The 21,029-nt window shown below is 43.3% G+C and overlaps 1 protein-coding gene across 3 annotated transcripts in view; it reads right to left on the bottom strand.

Annotated features, from left to right (window-relative positions):
- Positions 1 to 447: 447 nt before the first annotated feature.
- Positions 448 to 21,029, bottom strand: part of ST3GAL1 (ST3 beta-galactoside alpha-2,3-sialyltransferase 1) — a 94,257-nt gene continuing 73,675 nt past the window's right edge. For all 3 annotated transcript variants that reach the window (XM_021542387.4, XM_085572581.1, XM_077781923.2), the window contains exon 7: positions 448 to 20,290. In XM_021542387.4, the coding sequence (XP_021398062.2) occupies positions 20,117 to 20,290 (174 nt within the window). In that variant the 3' untranslated portion in view covers positions 448 to 20,116. The remainder of the gene's footprint in view (positions 20,291 to 21,029) is intronic.

A 21,029-nucleotide genomic window follows, 5' to 3' on the forward strand; every position in this document is an offset into this window, starting at 1 on the left:
CTGGTCCACACTCATTTCCTTAAGTTCATCACCTCTGTTCTTCTTTGTCATATTCTTAGACTGATTTTTTTTTTCCTCTCCTGAACCCAGGCCTGCAGACTTCAAGGACAGGATTTTCAGAAGTGACTTAAAAAGAGTTTATGTCTTGAGTAATCCTGACTGTCTTAATCTTTTAGCTCTGAGATGGGGCATGCTGTGCTGTTTGAGTATCAGCACAAGTGCACCACACAGAACACAGGCATGCTTCTGGTATGAGGAAGCTGATGTGTAAATCAAGATTTTTCTTTGTAGCCACCCTTGATGACAAAACAATGTCTCACCTTGCGTAGAGGAGCAAGGTGAGTCATCAAATCTGATGACTTCAGTCTTCCCACAGACACAAGGCAGGATGAAGGTCACTTCTTTTCCTTCCTTTCCTTCTGTGCTGCAAGGCATTTTGGAGGCTGAATGTTTCCCACACAAGTTCAGTGAAATACAGGGTATTTTAAAACAGAAAAGACTGCCAAGATTCAAGGAAACCACTTAGCAGTAGTGGGAAGAGATAGACATTATTAGATAAACATTGTTTTATCAAGACAAAGAACCAGTATCAGAAGGTGAAAGGCACCTGAGAATACAGAGAACTGCCATGGAGGACATGACTTGAAGACCCCTGCTTTTAATTTCCCTTGGGTCTCAGTTCATGGTTTTACTGATCCCTGAAGATAAACAGTGAACTCAGAAACCTCCTGTGAAACTCCTGTGTGCTGTTGTCATGCCTGGGTGTGTTTGTGTCCTGCAAACCCCCCTTGTGCAGCTCCACAATGGCAATGGTGCTGAAAGCTACACTGAACGTGCAGGGCAGTCTGAGAGCTCCTGCCCAGGCATGGGAGCTGGTGTAGGTACAGATGCTAAAATTCTGCTTGGCCTTTCCAGGTGTGCCCAGAGTCCAAGGCAAGAATGATGCTGAATTTCCATTGAGAATCCACTTTGGCTTAAATGAAACTACATCCTGGTGATGCCTTGGATCTTTTGAGTGTCTGATCTGGGGGAGAAGAAGAAAACTGGACTGAGAAACACCTTCAAGGTGGTTTTAAGGAGCAGTCACCTCCAGTCTCCTGCTCTTGGACTCCAAATCCTTGCACACAGGAAGTTCAAGTTCTCTCTCTGGCATTGGTCAGAACTGCAGTGTTATTGCTTGATTGGTCACTTTTCCCCATGTCTGGCTTCCACTTTCCAGAAATAAAGCGATGATTAGTAGCACAGGAAAGGAAGCAAGGAGAACACTGCAGACAAAGTTGAAGTTTAGCAGGTTATAAGCCTTGCTAGGTTTGGTGAGTTCCAGGTTGGACCATGTAGTGTTGGGAAAGTAAAATTTTAACTCAGACAAAAATCCCAGTGGTGAATCAGCAACTAATTCTCTAACATCACATCTCTGCAAGCACGTCCCTCATGTCTCAGAGGAGTGAGTGATACCTTTTCCAGGATGTACACCTTCCCTGTGATGTTCCTGAGTTCAGTGCTACAAGAAGAACAGTGCTGCCTGGCATGTTTTGACCTGTGTGTGCTCTGAGCAGGTCATTGCCTCTGATGAGCTATTCTCTTTCATCCTTCCTCTTCCCTTATATATATATTTTTTTTTAATATTAAGGTCTGCAGTCATAAAAAGTGCTTTTACTCATATCCATATGATATGAGCATATCATATTTGACTGTAGTCTAGGTGTGATTTGTTTCCATGTGAAGATATTGATATGCTTCTGAAAGATAAGGCCTCCTCTTGCAGTGCAGTTAAAAAGAGTATCTGTCCTGAGGCAAGACAAACTGCAGAAAAGCTTTCCAGAGAAAATTACCTTTCCTGATTCACAGGTTGTAGATGCCTATAATGCCTGGTTCTGCCATGAACAGTGTTTATCAGAAGACTTCTGAGGAGGCTACAGTGTAAGGACATCTGTTGGAACCCTGAATGCAGAGAATTTTAAAGTTTCTGTGTTGAAAGGCACAGACCCTCAAGAGAACACTATATTTGACCTGGGGCCATGGAGAAGGCTTCTAAAATTGAGTGATAAAACTGGGATTAGGGGTGGGTAGTTTGAATAGAAGTGTGTAATATCACATGGTGGGAAACTTAGAGTTTAAGGTTTTAGACTATAGTAATATCTATAAAGCTAAGATGGAGGCTTTAAGGCAGTGGCTGGTCCTTCCTCTTACCTTCTTCTTCACCTTCTTCATGGGTTTGGTGGTATTTTGTAATTGGTTAGAAAAATCCACATTGCGGGACATGGGTGATTCATTATCGGGTTAAAAGTAAAAATAATGTAGCTGTTGTTTTTTAATTGGATAATTTAGCCTTAAAAGACCTTGAAGAGAAAGATAGTTACCCATTTTTTAGCTTGTTAGTAGAATGTAGTAGAACTCATGACTTGTAAGACTGTAATATAGATAAGAAACATTTGAGCCCAAACACAAAATACAATCTCGAGTATTTCAATCCCAGTCTTGAGAGAGGCAGAAAAAGAAGCCAGGAACCAGCAGACATCTACTCTAGAAAACCTGGTGGGAAATTAGTGGGCAGCTGTGGGAATCTGCTGTCTTGCCCCTTATCTGCTGCAGCCATCCAGCCCTTCTCCTGCCTCCAGTGCCAGCACACAGCCCATGTCTGCTTCTCTCACCTGCAGCCACTTGACTGAAGGCACCCACCAGAAATGATGTTCCATCACCAACTGAGCAGAAAAGAGAAATTGGTTGCATAAGGAGGAACTGAATGTAGATAGAAATGTAAAAACTTACTACTTCCTTGTTAACAATCACTGAATAGGGCAATATGGTGGTTGTTCAGCCCCTGGCCAATTAAATCCTGGATGTCTCATCTCAGGGAGGTTCCCCCTGGGTTTGTAATTAGCAAACACATTTGAGCTGTGCAAGGAGCTCTGGGGGGCTCTCAGTGGCATGTGAAATACTGCACTTAAGGTAAATGTGTATGCACTCACTGTTGTCTCTCATCACTATAAATTCAGATTTGTAGGTAACTATGTGAAATGTGGGCAGCAAAGATTTTAAAGTTTAACACTTTGAGCTCCCATACTGTATTTAACACCTGGACAATGCCTTGGCAGGAAATACAGTAATTTACACTGTAAATTACTTTACCTTGCACTGTAGAAGGCTGACTCTCTTGATTGCCTGCAGTCTTAAGGAAAATGACAAAAACCTTTGTATCTAGGGATAACTGGCTTCCATGGGAAGCTTGTGCTTTGTAAGACCAAAGCTTGTCAGCCTGAGGAATGATGTATGGCATTTTCATGCTCAACAAGAGACCTGCTATGGAAAATCAATCTATGCAACACTGTTAGCCTCTCACTGTGGTCACAGGTTTTCTTGGCATTTTCTGTGGAAGCTGATTTCTGTTCATGCTGCAGAGCATCAGCCTCTGCTTACTCTGTATTGTTCTGTTCTTTGTGACCAAACTACTACCCTACCTCCAGCAAAAGGAAAATGGAAAATTACTGATCCTTTTTTTTGTGAGATCTCTACCTCTTGCTTACTCCTTTTGCCTCTTTCATCTCACTGTATATAACTAAAAGAGTTAACAAAAAAAATTGGTAACACAAAAATATTGTTCTCTCTTATCTCACTAGGGAGCGGGGGCTTTTCAGGCAGCTTAATAAATAGTACTATGAACCTAGGGCTGTTTTTGCAATAGGTGGCTTTAATTAGTGTTTAATGTAGGCTGGAAAGAGAAAAGGGGATTTTAGAATCAATGCTAGGAAGCAAGTAACATCACTGCCAGGTCAAGAGAGTTTCTTCTCTCAAAAACAACCATGAAATTTGCCTTGCACAGTTCTGGATTTGTTGTTTCTGGCTTTCTGTGTTTAGACTTTTCCAGTTTACAGGAAGAATATGTCCATCAACCCATCCTCCCTTTCTCAGTACTGCTCCTTTAAATGCTGCCTGGACTGTTGGCATCCAGCTGTGTGCTTTCAGGCTCTGCCAACATCACAGGGAGTGTGTGCTGCAGAAGCACTGTGCCTTCATTTAATTATATGCCCCCAGCTTTTGAGTGAGCTCAGGCCCACGTTCACAGCCTGTTTCTCTGTTTCTCTTCTGGAGGTTATGTGCATGAGCAGAGGCTCCAGGAAGCTGGAGGGGAGTTAAGGAGAGCAGCTGCAGCACTTCTGGTGGGCAAAGAGGAGTTGAACTTGGATTACTGCATGTTGTTATCAGTAGTGAGAAGAGTGGATTATAAACAGGAACAAAGCTTTGCCGCCATGAATTTTTTAACAACTGCTTTAAAAGCTGTATTTTGAAGAAAGAGAGAGAGGGAGAAGCAACCAAACACTGAAGACCTGGGGAGAAATGCAATGCAAGAAGGAATCAGAGTGAGAGTGGGAAGGGGCACAGAGAGATCAGCCCATCCTTTGTAGAGTTGCCTTGAAAGTGCTGCCTTTATGTACTTTCACAGATGTCAAAACCCTTCATGCTCAGCTGGTTTAGCATTGCAGTGCTCATGGACCACATTGCCTCAGGTTACCTGTGAGCAGGCAGAGTTGTTGGCTTCCTTCATCTACACAGATACGGCCAAACTGTAGAGTACCTAATCCAAAATTCACTACAGTACAGTAAAAAAATTGTTCACCTCCTTGCTCCTCTCCCAGCAAGCACTGGCAGAGAGCAGAAGGAAGATATGTGGGTCACAAAACTTTCAGAGATTTCATTTCTCCAAAAGTTTCTGTGGTTCTGAGTAAACAGGTGGAAAGGAAAGGACAACAGGAGATGCTGCGAGAGCATATAAGGGGTAAAGTCATACTGGGGTGTGCATGGAGATGCCTGCAGAACAGCACAGGACTGGCAACATGCCAGACTAGACACGGTGTGTTCTGAAGGGTCTGAATTTTTTTTTTTGTTTTTGCTAGAAACACTTTAATTTTCCTTTCTATGTGTCAATATCTGTGGGATACAGCTGCTTACAGTCAAAATGGCCACCACCAAAAGTCATAACATGTTGAGAGAACAGGTGTATTTAATCCTCTTCCCAGTAGTTACTCATTAAAAGAAGGCAAAATAACTCAAACCAGCAGGTATTGCAGGGGAGGAAAAAAATAGTTAAACATGCAGGTGATAAACATCTGAGTTACTGATTAACTCCTGGCTTTTGTAACCCCCAGAGTTCTTCAGCTGGCTTACTGGGAGACCAAAACACAGAGTTGTGCCAGTGCAATAATTTATAATGCACTTTATCTCTGTGTGCCTGGGCTGTGACAGTGAGGACAGACTGCCCTCTCTGGATGGGAAGGGTTCAGATGCCTTTCAACACCTGCAGTGCCTTTCAAAGTGTGTCAAAACAGCCAAAAAAATCCATGTAGGACAGGGTGGATTGAAATGTAACCTCTTCTTTGGGGTGTCAACTGCCAGAAGTTGGGAGAGAAGAGAAGGAATAATTGACTTTCTGTGTGTGCACATCCTCAGGCATCTGCTTCAGGATGTCCACTGCAGATGGGATGCTGGGGCAGCTTTGGTCTGTGACTCTGGGCCCAAGCTTATGCTCTGAGGGAAAACTCTGGGCTGGAAAGGAAAGCAGAGACTTATCCCTTTCAGGAGCAATCACAGTGAAAGCAGTGCAACACGCTTGGCAGGATGGAGAACAGGCTGATGCTCCTCTGTGAGGAAAAAGTGATTTCAGGTGCCTTCTTCCACCTGAAGCATCTTGTTTTTCCTCCTGCACCCAACCAGCTGCATTCAGTTTGGAGTGCTGCCTCAAGCAATATCTCTCCCTGGCTGTCAGTCTTGATGTTGTCACTTGCTGCTGCAGCCTGTGCTGGGGTTTCACTGGGCACATGCTGTTTGCCATCTGGAGCTAAGCCTGAGAAGTGAGGTGGCAGCACTCACTGCCACCAAGGGTTCAGCTCAGCCTCCTCAGCTGCTGGCTCTTCCTTTTGCTGCCTGACTAGAGCATCCTCAGGTCTCGCAGGGATGTGAGGAAACTCCTGAGAATGTGAGTCCCTGAAGAGAGGCAGCTTTACCATGTGGTGCAGAGAAAGTCCTTCCAAAATTTAATAGCTGCATTTTCAACTGACACAGCTTGTGTTTAAGTCGCTCTGGCAAAGATCTGATCCTGTGGCACCCCAATCTCTGCTTCACTCTGAGGTGGTAAATGTGAAATAAGCAGAAGCACTCAGCACCATCAGTAGAGATGGACACAGGCTTGCTGCAGGGGCAGGATGTCAGGGGCCCATCAGGCTGAAAATGCTGGACCATGGTGACCTGAGCCAAGGAGGGCATAGCTGTGCCTCTGGGGATAAAGGATGCCCTGTGAATAGAATCTGAAAAGATCCAAGTCTGGTTTGTGTTCTCTCTTACTTCTGCTCAGTCTCTTTTAAAACTCCTCATCTGTAAGCCAAAAACAATAGCCATTAAAAAATCCAAACTGTTGTTTCTCACCATTAGCTGTCACAGAAGGCAAAAATGCCCCTTTGCTGGACCAGCTCATTCTGCTGCTTAACCTGCCTTTGCAATGCTCAGCTTTAATATTTTTCACTTTAAATTTCACAGTAAGGCTCTATTTTCCAGGTCCCAAACAAACAGCAGGGTGCACACTGAACAATAGTAAAGGGTTTGGCAGCATGCAGGTTTCTTGTCCGTGCCAGAAAAGCTTTTCTGATGGCCCTGAGTTCCTCTTTACCCCCCTCTGCCAAGGCTTGACATCAGGGAAAGAGAAAATACAATTGAATGCCATCAAGAGTAATGTTCTGTTTATTTTCCTGCTAACAGAATTATTCTCAGAACATCTCAGAAATCAGAAATGGGAGCAATGGGAGGGGTGGGAAAAATCAGAACAAGCCCACTTTGGGATTTCATTAGCTGCCAGCAGAGAAGAGACAAGAATCAGGACGGGAATGCAGACCAGAGGCACAATAAATGAAGGTGGACATGTCACGTGTCCTTGTTTACCCTTCTAGTAAAAGATCATAATGACCTGGGGAGGTTTCTCTGCCAGAAGCAGGATGATGTAATCTGTTAATTGTGTTTATTGGTCGTTGCTGGTTCCTATAGCTGTGTGGGACAGTCACTCCAGAGCAGCTCATACATCAGTATGGATTTCCCAGGGGAGAAAATGAAAGGAGATATGGGCTCTTCCCCATGAGCAGGGGCTGCTGCTGTTTGCCCTTGTGCCCAGTGATGTGGTTGTGCATCTGCACAGCCTCTTCCTTGTGACACAAAATGGGAGAGCCAGTGGGCATCTCCTGGCTGCTGGAAGGGACAGGGCTCCCTCCTCTTTTTACCTCTCTCCTTTCCTTCCCACAGTTGCACCAGTACAGTCTTGCTCTCTTGCACAAGCTGTAGCTTGGATGGAAAGAGGGGGAAAAAAACATCAGTGGGGCTGGAGCTCTACCAGCTTCAGTAAAACAATTTTTTTTTGTTGTTCAGTAAGAATACTGTGTTGAGTCCTGCTTTCTTAGCTCTAAGCAGTTGAGATCCTAGTCTGTTCTTGTTCTGTGAAACTGCTTTGGCTTAAAATCTGCTTAATTATTCCTTAAAAGGAATCTTAGGATGCTGTGCTCTCTTATCCAGCACACAGCAGCAGGACACAAGGACTATGCAGATCATCTCAAGGTTAGTGGAATGTGCTGTATGTCTTCTTGCACCAGTGGGGTCTCCTTGTCCAAATGTTATGTGCCCATCAGAGATGTTCAGTTCTGCCTTCCAGGATTTTGAACAAATCTCAAGAGTTCAAGTGGTCTGTTTGTCCTCAGGCCAGGAGAAATGAGGTGGATGCACATGTGATCAGGTGTGGGTAGAGGAAAATGGGGTGGCTTCCATCAGGTTTGCAAAGTGGGAATCAGAGACCAAGTGTGCTGCTCCTGACCATGCAGTCTCAGAACAACCTCTTCCATGGGAGATGTTCCTGCCCTGGAAATCCCCACAGCTGACACTGTTTCCACTGCTGTAATTGTTATTCCCATCCCTGCAATTACGACTGCTGTGACATGGATCAATAACAAACTGATGAGCCAGAGCCTTTCCTCAGGCTACTGCATGGAGCCAGGAGTGAGGAATGGAGCAGGAGGCTTTCCAGCTTTCAGTTCACCACCTCCTGTCTCACCAAGGTCAGTAGTAACCCAAAATCAGTCAGAGAGGGCTGACTCAGCAGGACCCCCTGATGGGCTTGCTGCCTGCTCTTCTCTGAGCTGATTGCCCTGATGATGATGGGGAAGAAAACACATGGGAAGAGATGATGGACCTGTCACCTCCTGATGGCAGGCTGATAGCAGCCATGGACTTAACTGGGGTTGATAGAATAGGGGCACTTGACCTCTCTCTCTCCATTCCCTGGACCTGTTCAGGGATGTCTTTCCACAGACAGCTGTGCTAGGAAATGAACTTACAATTTTCCAAGAGAAGTAGTTCTTTCCATAGGAAAGAGTGAAAGAGCCATGAAATGACCTTTCTGTCCTTTACACAGTATCAGGACCCACAACTCAATTGAGCTGTTAACCACAACAAGTTACTTTACTGATCTGTGTGCTGTGAACTCCCTTTCCTTGCCCATTCCTATTTTGGTAGGGACTGCACTGCGTTCATGGCATCGTTTTCCTTGTACAACTCTTTTTCAGCATAAATCACTTTCCATTGTTCCAGTCCAGTGGAAAAGAAAACAGGCATGGGCTTTGATTGCCATCTCTCCTGCTAGCAAAGGAGAAGTGCCAAACCCAGCCTCTGAGTCAAAGCCAACAGTGGGTGGCCAACACCTGCTTGGCAGTGGGGAGGAACAGTGAGGAGATGGCAAAGAACATGGGATGGCTCAACCTGCCCCTGGCACAGTGGCATTTCCTCCTGCTTCAGAGCGCCCTGGTGGCACCTGGCTTTGAGCTGACTCAGGCTGGGTCCATAGTGATAAATAAAACACAGACTAAAACCCTGTCCCACAGCTGCTCTTTCTGCTTGGCTGTTTGCACACTTATGGCCTGGTTTTGGGGGCCACTCCCATGAGGCAGCACCTGGAGCATGGATCTAAGTGCAGCCAGCGGGGTGGATGTAAGCTGTGCTAAAGGTTTGTGACTTCTGACATGGACATCACCTGCACTTCTCATCCAAACCCACTAAAGACAATTGAAAGATCTCCTGGTGGCTCCAGCAACCTCTGTGTCATGTCCTAAACTGGATTTAGGCTAACATGGGATCAGACCAAGCTCAGTGACCAAGCAGGTTTAGGCTGATGTCAGTGGAGTGGTTGGTGTGAATTCTCAGCAGCAGGGCTGGTGTTGAGCAGTGAAGGCTTCCTCAAAGCCAGGATGGGTGTTGGTCATCAGGTCCAGGAGTTTATAACTGTGAGCATGACAAGTCCAGTCAGGGTAAGTTTTAGATTAGTGGCCTGGATAATGGTTAATGACTGACCTACAGAATATTGTCGGTGAAATCTGTTAACCTCATGCTTAAAGCAGCCATACTGTTCTCTCCCTCCACAGATGAGGGTTTTTTCAAAACAGAATGAGATTTAAAAACTTATTAATTAATAACTGTAAGTTTTTAATATTTTCCAAAGAAAATTTTCACTTTGTTCCAGAACTTATTGCTACATTGTAAATATAGGTGCTTTTAACTCTTTCCTCCGACTTTCAAAAATAATCCACAACTTCTAAAAATTTGGAGGTGGGAAAAAAGATTTGGATAACATGTTAAAAAAATAAAAACTTAGGCTCCAAGGATAGCTAGATTTTTGTTGTGTAAATATATGCATATTTATATACAACATACTTTGTAAAAATAAGGTTTAAGATAATTTTGAAAATTATATAGTCATTAATTTGATTTTTTGTTTATTCTTTGTTGCACAGTAGCTACATTAAATATTTACACAGACTGTGTATTTTGGGGATAGAAATATTTTTTTCTGCATTTGTACATCTGATAGTGAGGACAGACACTATTATGAAGACACTGAATACTTGATGCAGCAACAAGGACTCACCATGTCACTGTCATTTTGGTGACAACTTGTGGCCTTGCTGCATGCCATAAAGTGATAGGATTTTTAGGAACCTGTTGAGGTACTGGGAAACTATTGTCTGATGTTTCTGCCAGGCTTTCTTTTTCATGGCTGCTGAACAGATCAAAACTGTCTAGTCAAGTCCCAGATCTTCCTGTGCTAAGCTCCAGCAGAAGTTTGACAAGCTGAAAGACTTGAATGGAATGGATACCAAGTATGGCAAATCTATAAATGCCATATGGCCTTTCCATAAATCCAGATCCAGAAAGTTAAATTCTAGGAGAGGATACAGGTGATTACAAAAATGGAATTTTTAAAATGATTCTTTATTTCTTCTGGGACTAATGGAAAATTGTGCTGCCTGGTGTAAATTGATGTAGCTTTGACCTCTGGGAGGAGATGATCTATATCCATGAGAACATGGCCAAGTATTGCTGCAGGACTGCACAAGAGTGGAGGCTCTGAAGGGCACTGTTGTCAAAGGAAGTGACTACTTGAAACACAAAGAACTAAAGTTGTTCTGTACCAGTTGTGAGGCCAACATTTGTTGCTGTAAGCACAGTAATCTCTCTATCCTTCCTGCAAAATAGAGCCTCTCCCAAAATAACCTGGATGAGAGACTCTTCACTAATAAGTTTAAAGGAATTTTTCTGTCTTTTGTTCAAACCCTTCCATATCAGCTGGTTCACCAGAGCCATTCTCCCCCTGGAGTAGCGCACTGTCATAACCCCATAACCCCAGCACAGAAACACTGTTCACCCATGTTTCTTCTTCCTAGAAGCCTCAGCTGCAAGGATTCTCTGAAGGTGCCTGACCCAAGCGGGAATCCACAGGACTGTGTGAGACCAGCCATGGCTTTATTTATCCATGCCCTGATGTCCTCCAGGGAAAGAGGTCCCATTTCTTCTCCTGGCTGACCTGTTTCCTTCTCACCCTCCTAGTGAGAAAGGCCTCTTGCCTGATGTCCAGCCTGAACCTCCCAAGCTGCAATGCAAGACCATTGTTGTTTCTACTCCATTTGATCCTAGAGAAATGAACATGTCTCATCTGTCTTCACCTCCTCTTTACAGAAGGTCAAGGCATAAAAGCCACACAGTATTTCTTGGCTTTTTATACACTGTTTGCTCATATGGCAGAAAAGAAGGTTCGGGGTACACATTCAGGCTAGGACAAACTAGGACCTGATATTGTTGATGTTATTTAGTCCATAGTGTGTTTCCTGGCACTGTTTTAGCTCATGGCTATTCATCCCCCACAGACTGTGCCCAGGCTTAGCCTGGGATGCAGCATCAGTCAAGAACTGTTCCCAAAGACAGTAGAGATGGAGCCATCCAGTATTTTTAAGACACTGAACTTAACTGTACAGTCATATTCCATGCCCTTGGTCACAAGAATGGGATATGACCTATCTTATTATATCCTACTTTTATGCCTATATATCTACATATATAAACATGTCCCAGAACACTTCTGTTAAGTGCCAGCTGCCAGTTCACCCTTTGCAATGTCCAACATTACCTTCCTGCCACCTCTGGGGACACAGTGTAAACGTTCAGCTTCATTTCATAGGAGTCCCTCTCTGATGATATTGCTGCAGTACTCTTACATGATTTCTTATAATTTTACTTAAAATACATGAGTTTCAGGAATAATATTATTTTAGGTAAGAGGGACAGTACTTGGGGCTACAAGAGATGCAGGGTTAGGTGCTAATCAGAAGATATGGTTAGTCAGCTGGAGAGAATTTATCCTCAGCACTGTGGGTGAGACCAGCTCCAGAAAATTAAGTCTGAGCAGCACTGATGTAGTCACAGGAAGGAACAGCTGGCTATTCTGGAAGGATGTCTAGAGCTGGTAAATAAGCCTTACTGTGCTTTCCATTATCATGAAGAAAGCACTGGACAAACAGCTCACACACTGCTGGCAGCCAGCAGCCAGATAGACCTTCTGTTTTCGTTGTACCCAGATAATTAATTTGCAGCATTGATTGTTTTTTACAATATATCTTTGCCTCATTTAACATTTGCCCACTACAGCTGAAAACAAATAAATCCAAAACTACAGAAGCTGATGATATTGGTAGCATAACATTAAAGTCCTTCTAGAAATAACTGAGTTGCCTTTATGGTCCGCAAAGGACATTTTGTCTGCTATAACAAAAACCTTTTACATCCCCAAATAAAAGATTTGTACCACTACAACATAGCCAGGACTCCCAAATACATGTTCCTTATCAGGAAATTAGGTTACATGAGAAGAATTTATTTATTTATTTATTTTTTTAATCATGAGCATTTCAATAGGGTCAGTTAAAAAAAAAAAATCCACAACATATCTGGGAGTGCCGTCCCCTTTCAAACAGAAAGGAAAACTGCACAGAAAGCAGCACTGATATAAACCCTTAGGGTGTGAAGCCTTGCAGAACTTTTCTCATCTTGTTCTCCATCATGGCCTGTGGGCTCTTGTATTTAGTTATTACCCAGAGGCCAAAATAGATTCAGCAAATAAATCCCAAGCCTTACAGCTGTGAAGACAGAAGTGTCAGGAGGGAACACGCTCTGAGCCTGTGATGTGACACACTGCTGTGAGAGTGCTCCAGAAGCCATGGGATAACTCATGGGAACGGGAAAAGAGCACGCTCTAGTGGGGAAATCATTAAAGTCTTATAGAAAAATCTATTAGAAAACAAATTGCTGCACTGAACTGCATGTGAGAGCAGCTGTTGTTTCCTATCTCTGTCCAGTGATTCTTCTGCTGTGCATCTCCTGGCTCTTGTTGCCCTGGTACCCCTTAGCCCAGGCAGGGGGACAGTCCTTCCAAGGCTGTCCCACCTACTGACATGCAGCTTGGGCTGATTTGAGGAGCCAGAATTGGGTCTTCTCCCTCTGCCTGGCTGAGTGCACTTGGCATGGGCCACATTTGCCTGTGCCAGTGGGGCAGGGCCAGTAAGAGGGGTGTGGGAGGACAGCTGGGTCAGACCTGGATGGCAAAGTGCCCTGTCAGCACAGTAATTAGCAAGCTCCTTCCCTCTTCCTTTCACTGTCACACACAGTGGAAAACTCTGTCTCCATTAAGGAGAACTCATTACTGGCAAAACAGACGCTAATCAGATATTAGTTGTAACCATTAATGAAAAAGCTAATGAGGTGCTGAGATCCCCAGCGCTGACTAAAATGAGTTAATCACATCTCACTGCTCAAAGACCCATTAATCTCTGTGCATGCTGATGGTTCCCATTCCTTTGCTTATTACTGGAAATGAAAAACATCGTTCTGGCTTCATTTGTGTGCATCTGCTGGATCTCTCTGCTAAGCTGTTGCAAAACCTGCAGCTGGTGACAAGCAGTGACATTCCCTTGGCCCACAGGAAGCCACCACAGAAGGATGGAATGGCACCCACCTTCAAGGAAGGAAGGAAACACCATGCCCACAGCCAAATAAAAGTGATTTCTCATTGCCCCTGGCTTTTGGTCTTAAAATGTTATTCCAGCCTCTACAAGTAACAAGAAGTGAAGAGCCACCAATGCCCCAGGTGCATTCCTCCTGAAGCAGCTTGTAGTTTTTTCAGCTAGTTTCCTGTCTTTGCTGCTAGTGGTATTAATTTCACCTGATTCCAGTGGGATATCTCTGGGATGAATGGGTAATTAGAAGCATCCAGCAATTGAGGTAATTAGGTGTAAATCTGACCTAGATTTATTTCAGGTGTTGTTGGCAATACATGTTTGCAGACTTCCAGAGATCCTGGAATCCACAAGATTCCTCCAATATCTAGTTTATTTTAATCTGCCTGGAATGGAGTTAGTTTTATTCCTAGCACCCATAGAGTGCTGTGCTTTGGATTAGTGGCTGTGTGGGTGCTTGGCTACTGGCCAGGGTCAAATTACATGTGTGCCCAAAAGCATCACCAGCCTAATTCACTCCTGGCCCACCTACTTTGATGAACCAAACAAATGGGTAAAACTCTACTTTTCTTCAAAAGATTTTCCAAAAGATCCATTTGCTTTATTTTTATGTATCCTATCTTCACCTTTAAAACTGTTTATTTCTATTTCCTTACTTACCTATTCAAATCAAACCCTCAAATTATAGCGCTGCAGCCAACCCTTTGGTGTCCCCAGTGAAGGACCAACAGTCATCTGTTTCTCCCACACCTCTTTCCTGTGACTCTACCTCTGCAGGCAGGAGCTCTGTGCCTCATCAGCATCTTGGGGAACTTTGTCACACTCACCCACCCTCTGATACTTGAATCCTTCAACATTTAAAGGAGAAAGAGGAGTTGAAATAGTGGTGGGACAAGGGGGAACAACTTTAAATTAACAGAGCTGAGATTTAGATTAGATGTTATTAAAAAATTATTTGCAGTGAGGGCATGAGGCACTGGCACAGATTGCCCAGAGATGCTGTGGATGCCCCATCCCTGGAATGTTCAAGGCCAGGTTGCTTTGAGCAACCTGGTCCAGTGGAAGGTGTCCCTGCCCATGGCAGCAGGGTGGATGATCTTGAAGGTCCCTTGCAACGCAACCATTCTATCCAACCATCTCTGTTTTTTGAGTACAGGAGTAAAAAAAATTCTACCGCTTTTCTTTCTCCCTCTCTTCTCTCTTGGATCTAGTTTTAAAGACACAAAAATTCTGGGCTAAACAGATGAATGGGGATAAAATTCAGCATCATAAAGTCATCCCCAGACACAATGATTCTATGATTGATTCTGTGATTGATGCTGTGAAATCACTCTGATATTTTGTACCATATGAAACCCACTCTGGTCTTTGCACAGGCTGAACATGGGATGTGGCTGAAACTGGAAAAGCCACTGGAAAAAAAACACTTCAAAGCACATCTTAGGTATGGCAAAGTCCATTCACATCCCCAGCCCCAGACTGTGGGTTTGGGATGGGGCTGGGGGAGCAATGTGCAGCTTCCCTGGATGGTGGCAGCTCTTTGGGCCAGCCCCAATGAAGCAAGGAGAGAAACACAAAAATGCACATGGGGAGAAATGGCCCTAAGGGGCTCCTTGATGTAACACTTGATTTGGGGTACCCTTGGGGGAGCCCATGGTGCTGCAGGATGCTCATGGCACAGGTTTAGAAGGCTTTCCTCACTCATCTGGTGTCTGGGTGGACAGGGAGGCCAGCTGGTAGTGGCTGAGTAACTCTGGAGTCTCTGATTATGTGGAAACAGTAATTATTGTGGAAAATGTCCTCTCTTAGTAGGAGTGTTAATGTCATGGGGACAGACAGACAAACTCCCACATGGATATATTTATATTCTGCCAGCCAAAGGTTACCTTAGAAACTCAAACTAAGGAGCAGACTAACACAGTAAATTTCCTACAGGAGAAAATTTAACTGAAAACACAGAGATTTTCCTCTGCATACAGGTACCTGACCATGAAGAACTTTTCACTGTATGAACCCTATTTATTTCATATTGTCTGGAGACAATAAATGTAATGAGATTAACTCCCTCAAATTCTGTAGAAAAGACAAGGGAAATCAGATTTTTAAGGGTGGCAAGGGACTCCTTTGCCTTTTCATTCATTGGGTTTAATTGCTATTCTGACTGTGAGCCATCAAAGGAACCCATGCCATGGACTGAAGCCATACAGCTCCCCTGTGGGTCTTTTTGTTCTTCATTTGATGGTATGAGCCAAGTCCTCTGTCCAAGTCCTGTGGTTGGTCCATCTGTCTGCATGCTGCTGTTGTTGTTGCTGCATGTCTTACTAGTCTCAAGTGGTTTCCAGACTGTAATTTTATACAAATTAGTTTCCTGACAAAATAATTTCAGACCTGGAAGTCGCATTGCATTGCACCTCTTGTGAGTGGACATGAAGCAAAATACAAAATTATTTTTAGGAAAGCTGTTCCTAGGTGTTATTTTGCTTTGCTGAGAATAACAGAGGAGCAAATGCTTTGCATCTCCTCTGCACCTGAAGTGACTGGAATAGCTCCTCAGACCTGTGTGTCTCTACTTCCCACTTAATTTTCAACAAGTGTGATTCTGGCTGGACTGTATCTATTATTGGTGTTTAACATCTCACTCATGCAGCATGTCTAGAGCCTGGGTTGAAAAGGAAAGTGTCAAGCAGTTTCTGAGAACCTGATCCTCTGAAGGTCACACTAGACAGCAGCTCTCACTGTGACCAGCTCACCACAGCCTGAGTCTGAACAGGATCTTCCTGAGCTGACCTTGAGCTCCTATCATCAGGATGGTTGCACTTCAAAGGGCAGCTTGCATCACTGCCAGACCAGCTACCCTACTCAGTCCCTTAAACCATGAAAAGGAAAGGACAGATAAGGAAAGTGAGCAGTTGATGATGTCCATGAGAAACAGCCAAGGTGGTGTTTCCACATGTAGAGCCGTGGTCACGCAGCTGTGGGTGTGACCAGCTGAAGTGACACTTGACCACAGGGATCCATCTCCTAGAGGGGCTCTCCCAGTTCACAGCTCAGCCAGCCATGACTGCACTGCCTGTGTGACCTCAGCAGGCCCCAAAAACAGGGACCTGGGCTGGATCCTCAGATCTCAGCCAGGTCAGACAAGCTGATTTTTTTCTCAAGTCACTGGTTTCTGAGTCTGCATTATTTCCCCTTATTTACCTCCTAAATAGAGCATAGATCCATCAGGAGACCACATGCATATTAAGTTCAATTTCTTTTCTCCAGAGAGGCCTAGAGCTGCCATGTGAGCAGTGTGATGCCATGACCACAAGCAGCCTGAAACATGCCAATGTCACCCAAGGGATCACAGAATCTTAAAGGCTGGAAAAGACCTCTAAGATCATTGAGTCTGACCAGATGGGTATGAAGAAGTGGAATAAGCTTCATTACACTGTTATGTGACAGAGGAGGTTCTAGGAGTTAATGAAAATACTGTGGAAAAAGAAGTGTGCACAGAAACACTTTGATTACAATAAAAAATTTATTTTGATTCATATCATACTGAAAAGTTAAATAAATAAAATGTCAACAAATGATTGTGTGAAACTCCACACCATTAGAGAAAAAAATCATAATCTATTGTGTAGTCAGAGAAAAGTACAAAGAAAATCTGGACATGGGAAGAAAAAAGTGCTCAAGAGATTTGGCTTTGGTAAAAAACATAACACACACTCAAGGAGTTCTTCAGAGATTTTGCAGTGGTGGCAAATACAGTCCAAGAGTTTGAAACCTTGACATGCTGTTAAATGTTATCCTTGATTCTTTTAAACTAAATCCAAAGATTTTCTAGACGGAAAACAGTCTTCAACAATGCCAGTGAGAATGAATTCTTCCCTCAGCATCATCTGTTGATGTCTCCTGGTTCTGAAGGCAATTGAAAGAGCAGCAAAATTGTGGAGAAACTGAGACAAGAAACTAACACAATAGTCAGCTGCCTAAAGGATTCTAGAGAAAGTTCCCCTGGAATAGAAACGTGATGGCAGCCACTATTCCTCATCCTACACCTGGAGAGATCCACTCTGCTCTCCTCACACTCTGAATAACAGACGTCAGTGGTACACAGTCCCTGCTTGCTGTTGGCAACAAAATTAAATGGGAATTGCAGCATTAATGATGAAGACACTAAATCTACCTGCGTGTATGACCCATGAGGTTTTATATGTACTGTCAGAGGCAGAATGTTCAGGGGAGAACGGAAATTTTATTAGAACAGCAAAAGGAAACTTTCAGAACAACACAGGCTAGAATATAGCTGGCTTCTTTTTCTACTATTTTTGATTCCAAATTGGCCCCTGTGATTAAAAAAAAATAAAAAACAACAAAACATCAAGGGGATTTAACCACCATGAGTTTTCTTCCAAGTCTTTCTAAAAATGACTGAAAAAGCAGTCAATGTTTCTGAATTACTAATATTTGTCCATGAGGAAAAAAAGAAAAGTACATGAAGCTCCAAAATTCAGCCAAACTGTGAAGCTTTGACTGGCATCTTACACGTAGTCTTTTACCTCTTAAACCTGCTTTGTTTGTATCACTGCAGCATCTCATAAGAGGCATGTTGATTAACAGCAATTTAAAAAGCAGGAATCCTTAAAGCAAACAAATATGGTTCAGGCAGTAATGCTTCATTCTTTCACAAAGGACTTGTAGGAGACAGCAAGCCCATCAAATCAGCTGTGCCTGTGACATGCAGCTCAGTTCATGCTGGGAAATGGCTTCCTGACATGAGGATTGTGAACAGGTCTCATCATGAGGATTTGAAAATCCTGCCCTTTCCATATTGCTGAAATGAAGGGTCACACGAGCTGAGGGAGCTCCATTCCCACACAGACATTTGGCATTCTTGGCTCTTTATATCCCATGAGTAAATGCTGGTGAGTGGTGCTGCCGCCCAAAATTCCAGCTGCCCATGGCACTGTGCCACGTGTTGCTGCCTTGGAGGGCACCCCACTGGTACCAACTGGTGCAGAAAGACAGGGGGACAAATCTTGGATGAAGCACATCACTGTTGAAGGACTTTCACCAACTCAGATACTCATCTGCTTGGACATGCTGCCACAACTGGTGCATAGAAGAGAGGACATTTAGATGATGATTTCTTTTGCCATAAACTCCAACCAATGTGATACATTAAAAATTAAATATGCCATTTTCCCCAAGCCTGATCAAAAGTCCCTTGAAGTCTGTGGCAAGAACTGCTCTGGTTTCACCGAGGCTGAAAGTGGATCCATAATCCACAAGTCTTGTTTTCACCACATTGAGAAGAAAAGACCACAGTTTTCTATTCTTCACTGACTAAACTTTTGATTTATACTTCATCTGTCCTTGAAGCTTTAATGCATTGATTCCAGCAAAAAATCTGTGAGTATAAAACCTCCACTGTAACTTTCCTGCTCTCACTGCCTGGAGGTACTGACATCAGTATACTCATTTCTCCAGAGAAGTACATGATTTTGAAGTCTGTCTCATGCTCTAAGATCAGCTTATACAGATTGTGTCTTTGTAGGTGCTGCTACAGAGCAAAAGATTCTTAGTGTATAACTAGTTAATATCCCAAATGATGATTTTTTTTTCCATTTCAGATGGAGACCTTGTAAAGAGATACCACATTTTTAAACTTGTAAAAAAAAAATAAGAAGAAAAATTTCCTTGGGACTTCTGAATATTTTCCCATAAAAAAAGGTAAAACCTACCTTCAAAAATTGTCTTGTTTGTGTTTGTTCAAATACAATATAGGAGTTGTTATTATTGGTTTTGATTACAAAAGCATACCAGACAGAAGCTAAACTTTGGTTGATTTTTCCCCCCCTTTTATAAAAATGTTGAATTTAGGGTTTTTCATCTTAAAAAAAAATCACATCTGTTGCACAATTATAAAAGGCACATATAAATGACTTCATGAAAGTCCACTTTCCAATTTTAAACTGATTAAATAAAAAAAAATCCAGAGTATTTTCCACCAAAACACCCCCCAAAAACCCCCAAAATTACATATAACCAAATGAGACAAACAAGTGGCTAAAAAGGCCATTTTTTTTCCTGGAGTTTTCAGTATTATGTTCTCAATCATTATGGCTGTGTAAGAAGCAATATTAAATAATACATGAGATGATTTGATTCATATTTTCTAGACACTATCAATGCAAAATGAGGCAATGGTTGAAATATTTTCTCCTCCAGGCAATTTCATCATGTTTGTTCTTAATACAGCATGAAAACAGAAGTAATAAGAGAAAGAGAAGAGGTGGTTCAAAAAGAAGATCAACAGCAGAAGTGAATTCATTTCTTTGAGGTAATCCTTACTATGATGTTCACAGCTGCCTTGGCGGGTCTCAAGTCCCAGAAGCCATTTTCACTCTTCTTCAAGGATCTCCTGCCTTGCTCGAGGAGAGAACAGACACACAGACAGCAGTTCCTGTGCTCAGGCTTCCTCTAATTGCAACAGGCAGATCTTTCATCAGTAATTCAAGAATCCAGCCGTAGAGCCTAAGCAGAGATTAATTTATTCCAGCTGATTGGCAGCTCCCAGCTATCCAAAGATAGAAATCATGTGCAGCTGGGAAGCCGCTCCTCGGCCTCATCCCTGCAGTGGGAGATGCTCCAAACCCACCGCAGGTCCACACATTCAAACCTGGCTGGTGCCCAGATCCTCTTCACTGAGCTTTGTTCTGCTGCATGCTGGAAATTGCAGCACCCACTTGTCCCCGTGGCCAGGGTCATCTGCCCTTGAAAAATTTTATTTTTTCAATGGAGGCAAGAGTTAAAGTTATATTGAACTCAAAATCCCCGTCGTGGACGCCTGTCTTCCGGAAGGCCCCACCTGAAGTGTTGTTTTCCCAGTAATGGTGCCAGTGTCCTTTGCTGTCTGCTCCAAAGCCGTACACATTCACCTAGGAGGGAAGGCAGAACTAGTGTTACAGACTGGAAAGCAATTGCTCTCCATCTGAAATGCTGTATAAATTCTTTATTCTCAGTGTATTTACAGGCATCAGCACCTGAGGGGCTCAGTGGTGTCCCAAACTCTCCTGCTGCATGACATGAGCACAGAGAAACAGCCCAAGGCCTATCCAAAGCATCTGACATCCTAAGCTATGCTGAGACACCACCAGACCTGAACTCAGAGGGAAAAGGAGATTTCCATCCATTAATTCTTGTTTAGCAATATGACAACTCATTCCTATCCCTTAAGCATGACTGACCTCAGGAGATCCGTGGCTTGGGATGGGAATCCCCTCTTCAGTTGATTTAAACCACAAAGAGTAAAAAAAAATATGGTTTGGTCCTGGTCTTCCAAATAATGACCCACAGTGACTACATTTATATGCCTGATTATATGATATTTGCAGTTACTTCAGAGAAAGATGGATTTTATGTTCTTTGAATGTATACCCAGCTACAGCCTCTCCTCCCACAAAGGCTTGTTTGTTGATGGCTATGCCTATCACCTGTGATGGTAACAGTCCAAACATCACCACTGATTTATTGAAACTGAGAGTGGTGGTATGTCTGACTGGATTAGAATGGGTCCTAGCCCCAAACCAGCTCCCTAAACCAACCACACCCAGGCCCATTCAAATGTGAGCTATTTTAAAATTGGTTTTAGTAATGTCAGAGCTCTGTTCATTGCCT

Source organism: Lonchura striata, chromosome 2 (genome assembly GCF_050655825.1).
Source record: "Lonchura striata isolate lonStrDom1 chromosome 2, ASM5065582v1, whole genome shotgun sequence".
Classification (NCBI taxonomy): Eukaryota; Metazoa; Chordata; class Aves; order Passeriformes; family Estrildidae; genus Lonchura; species Lonchura striata.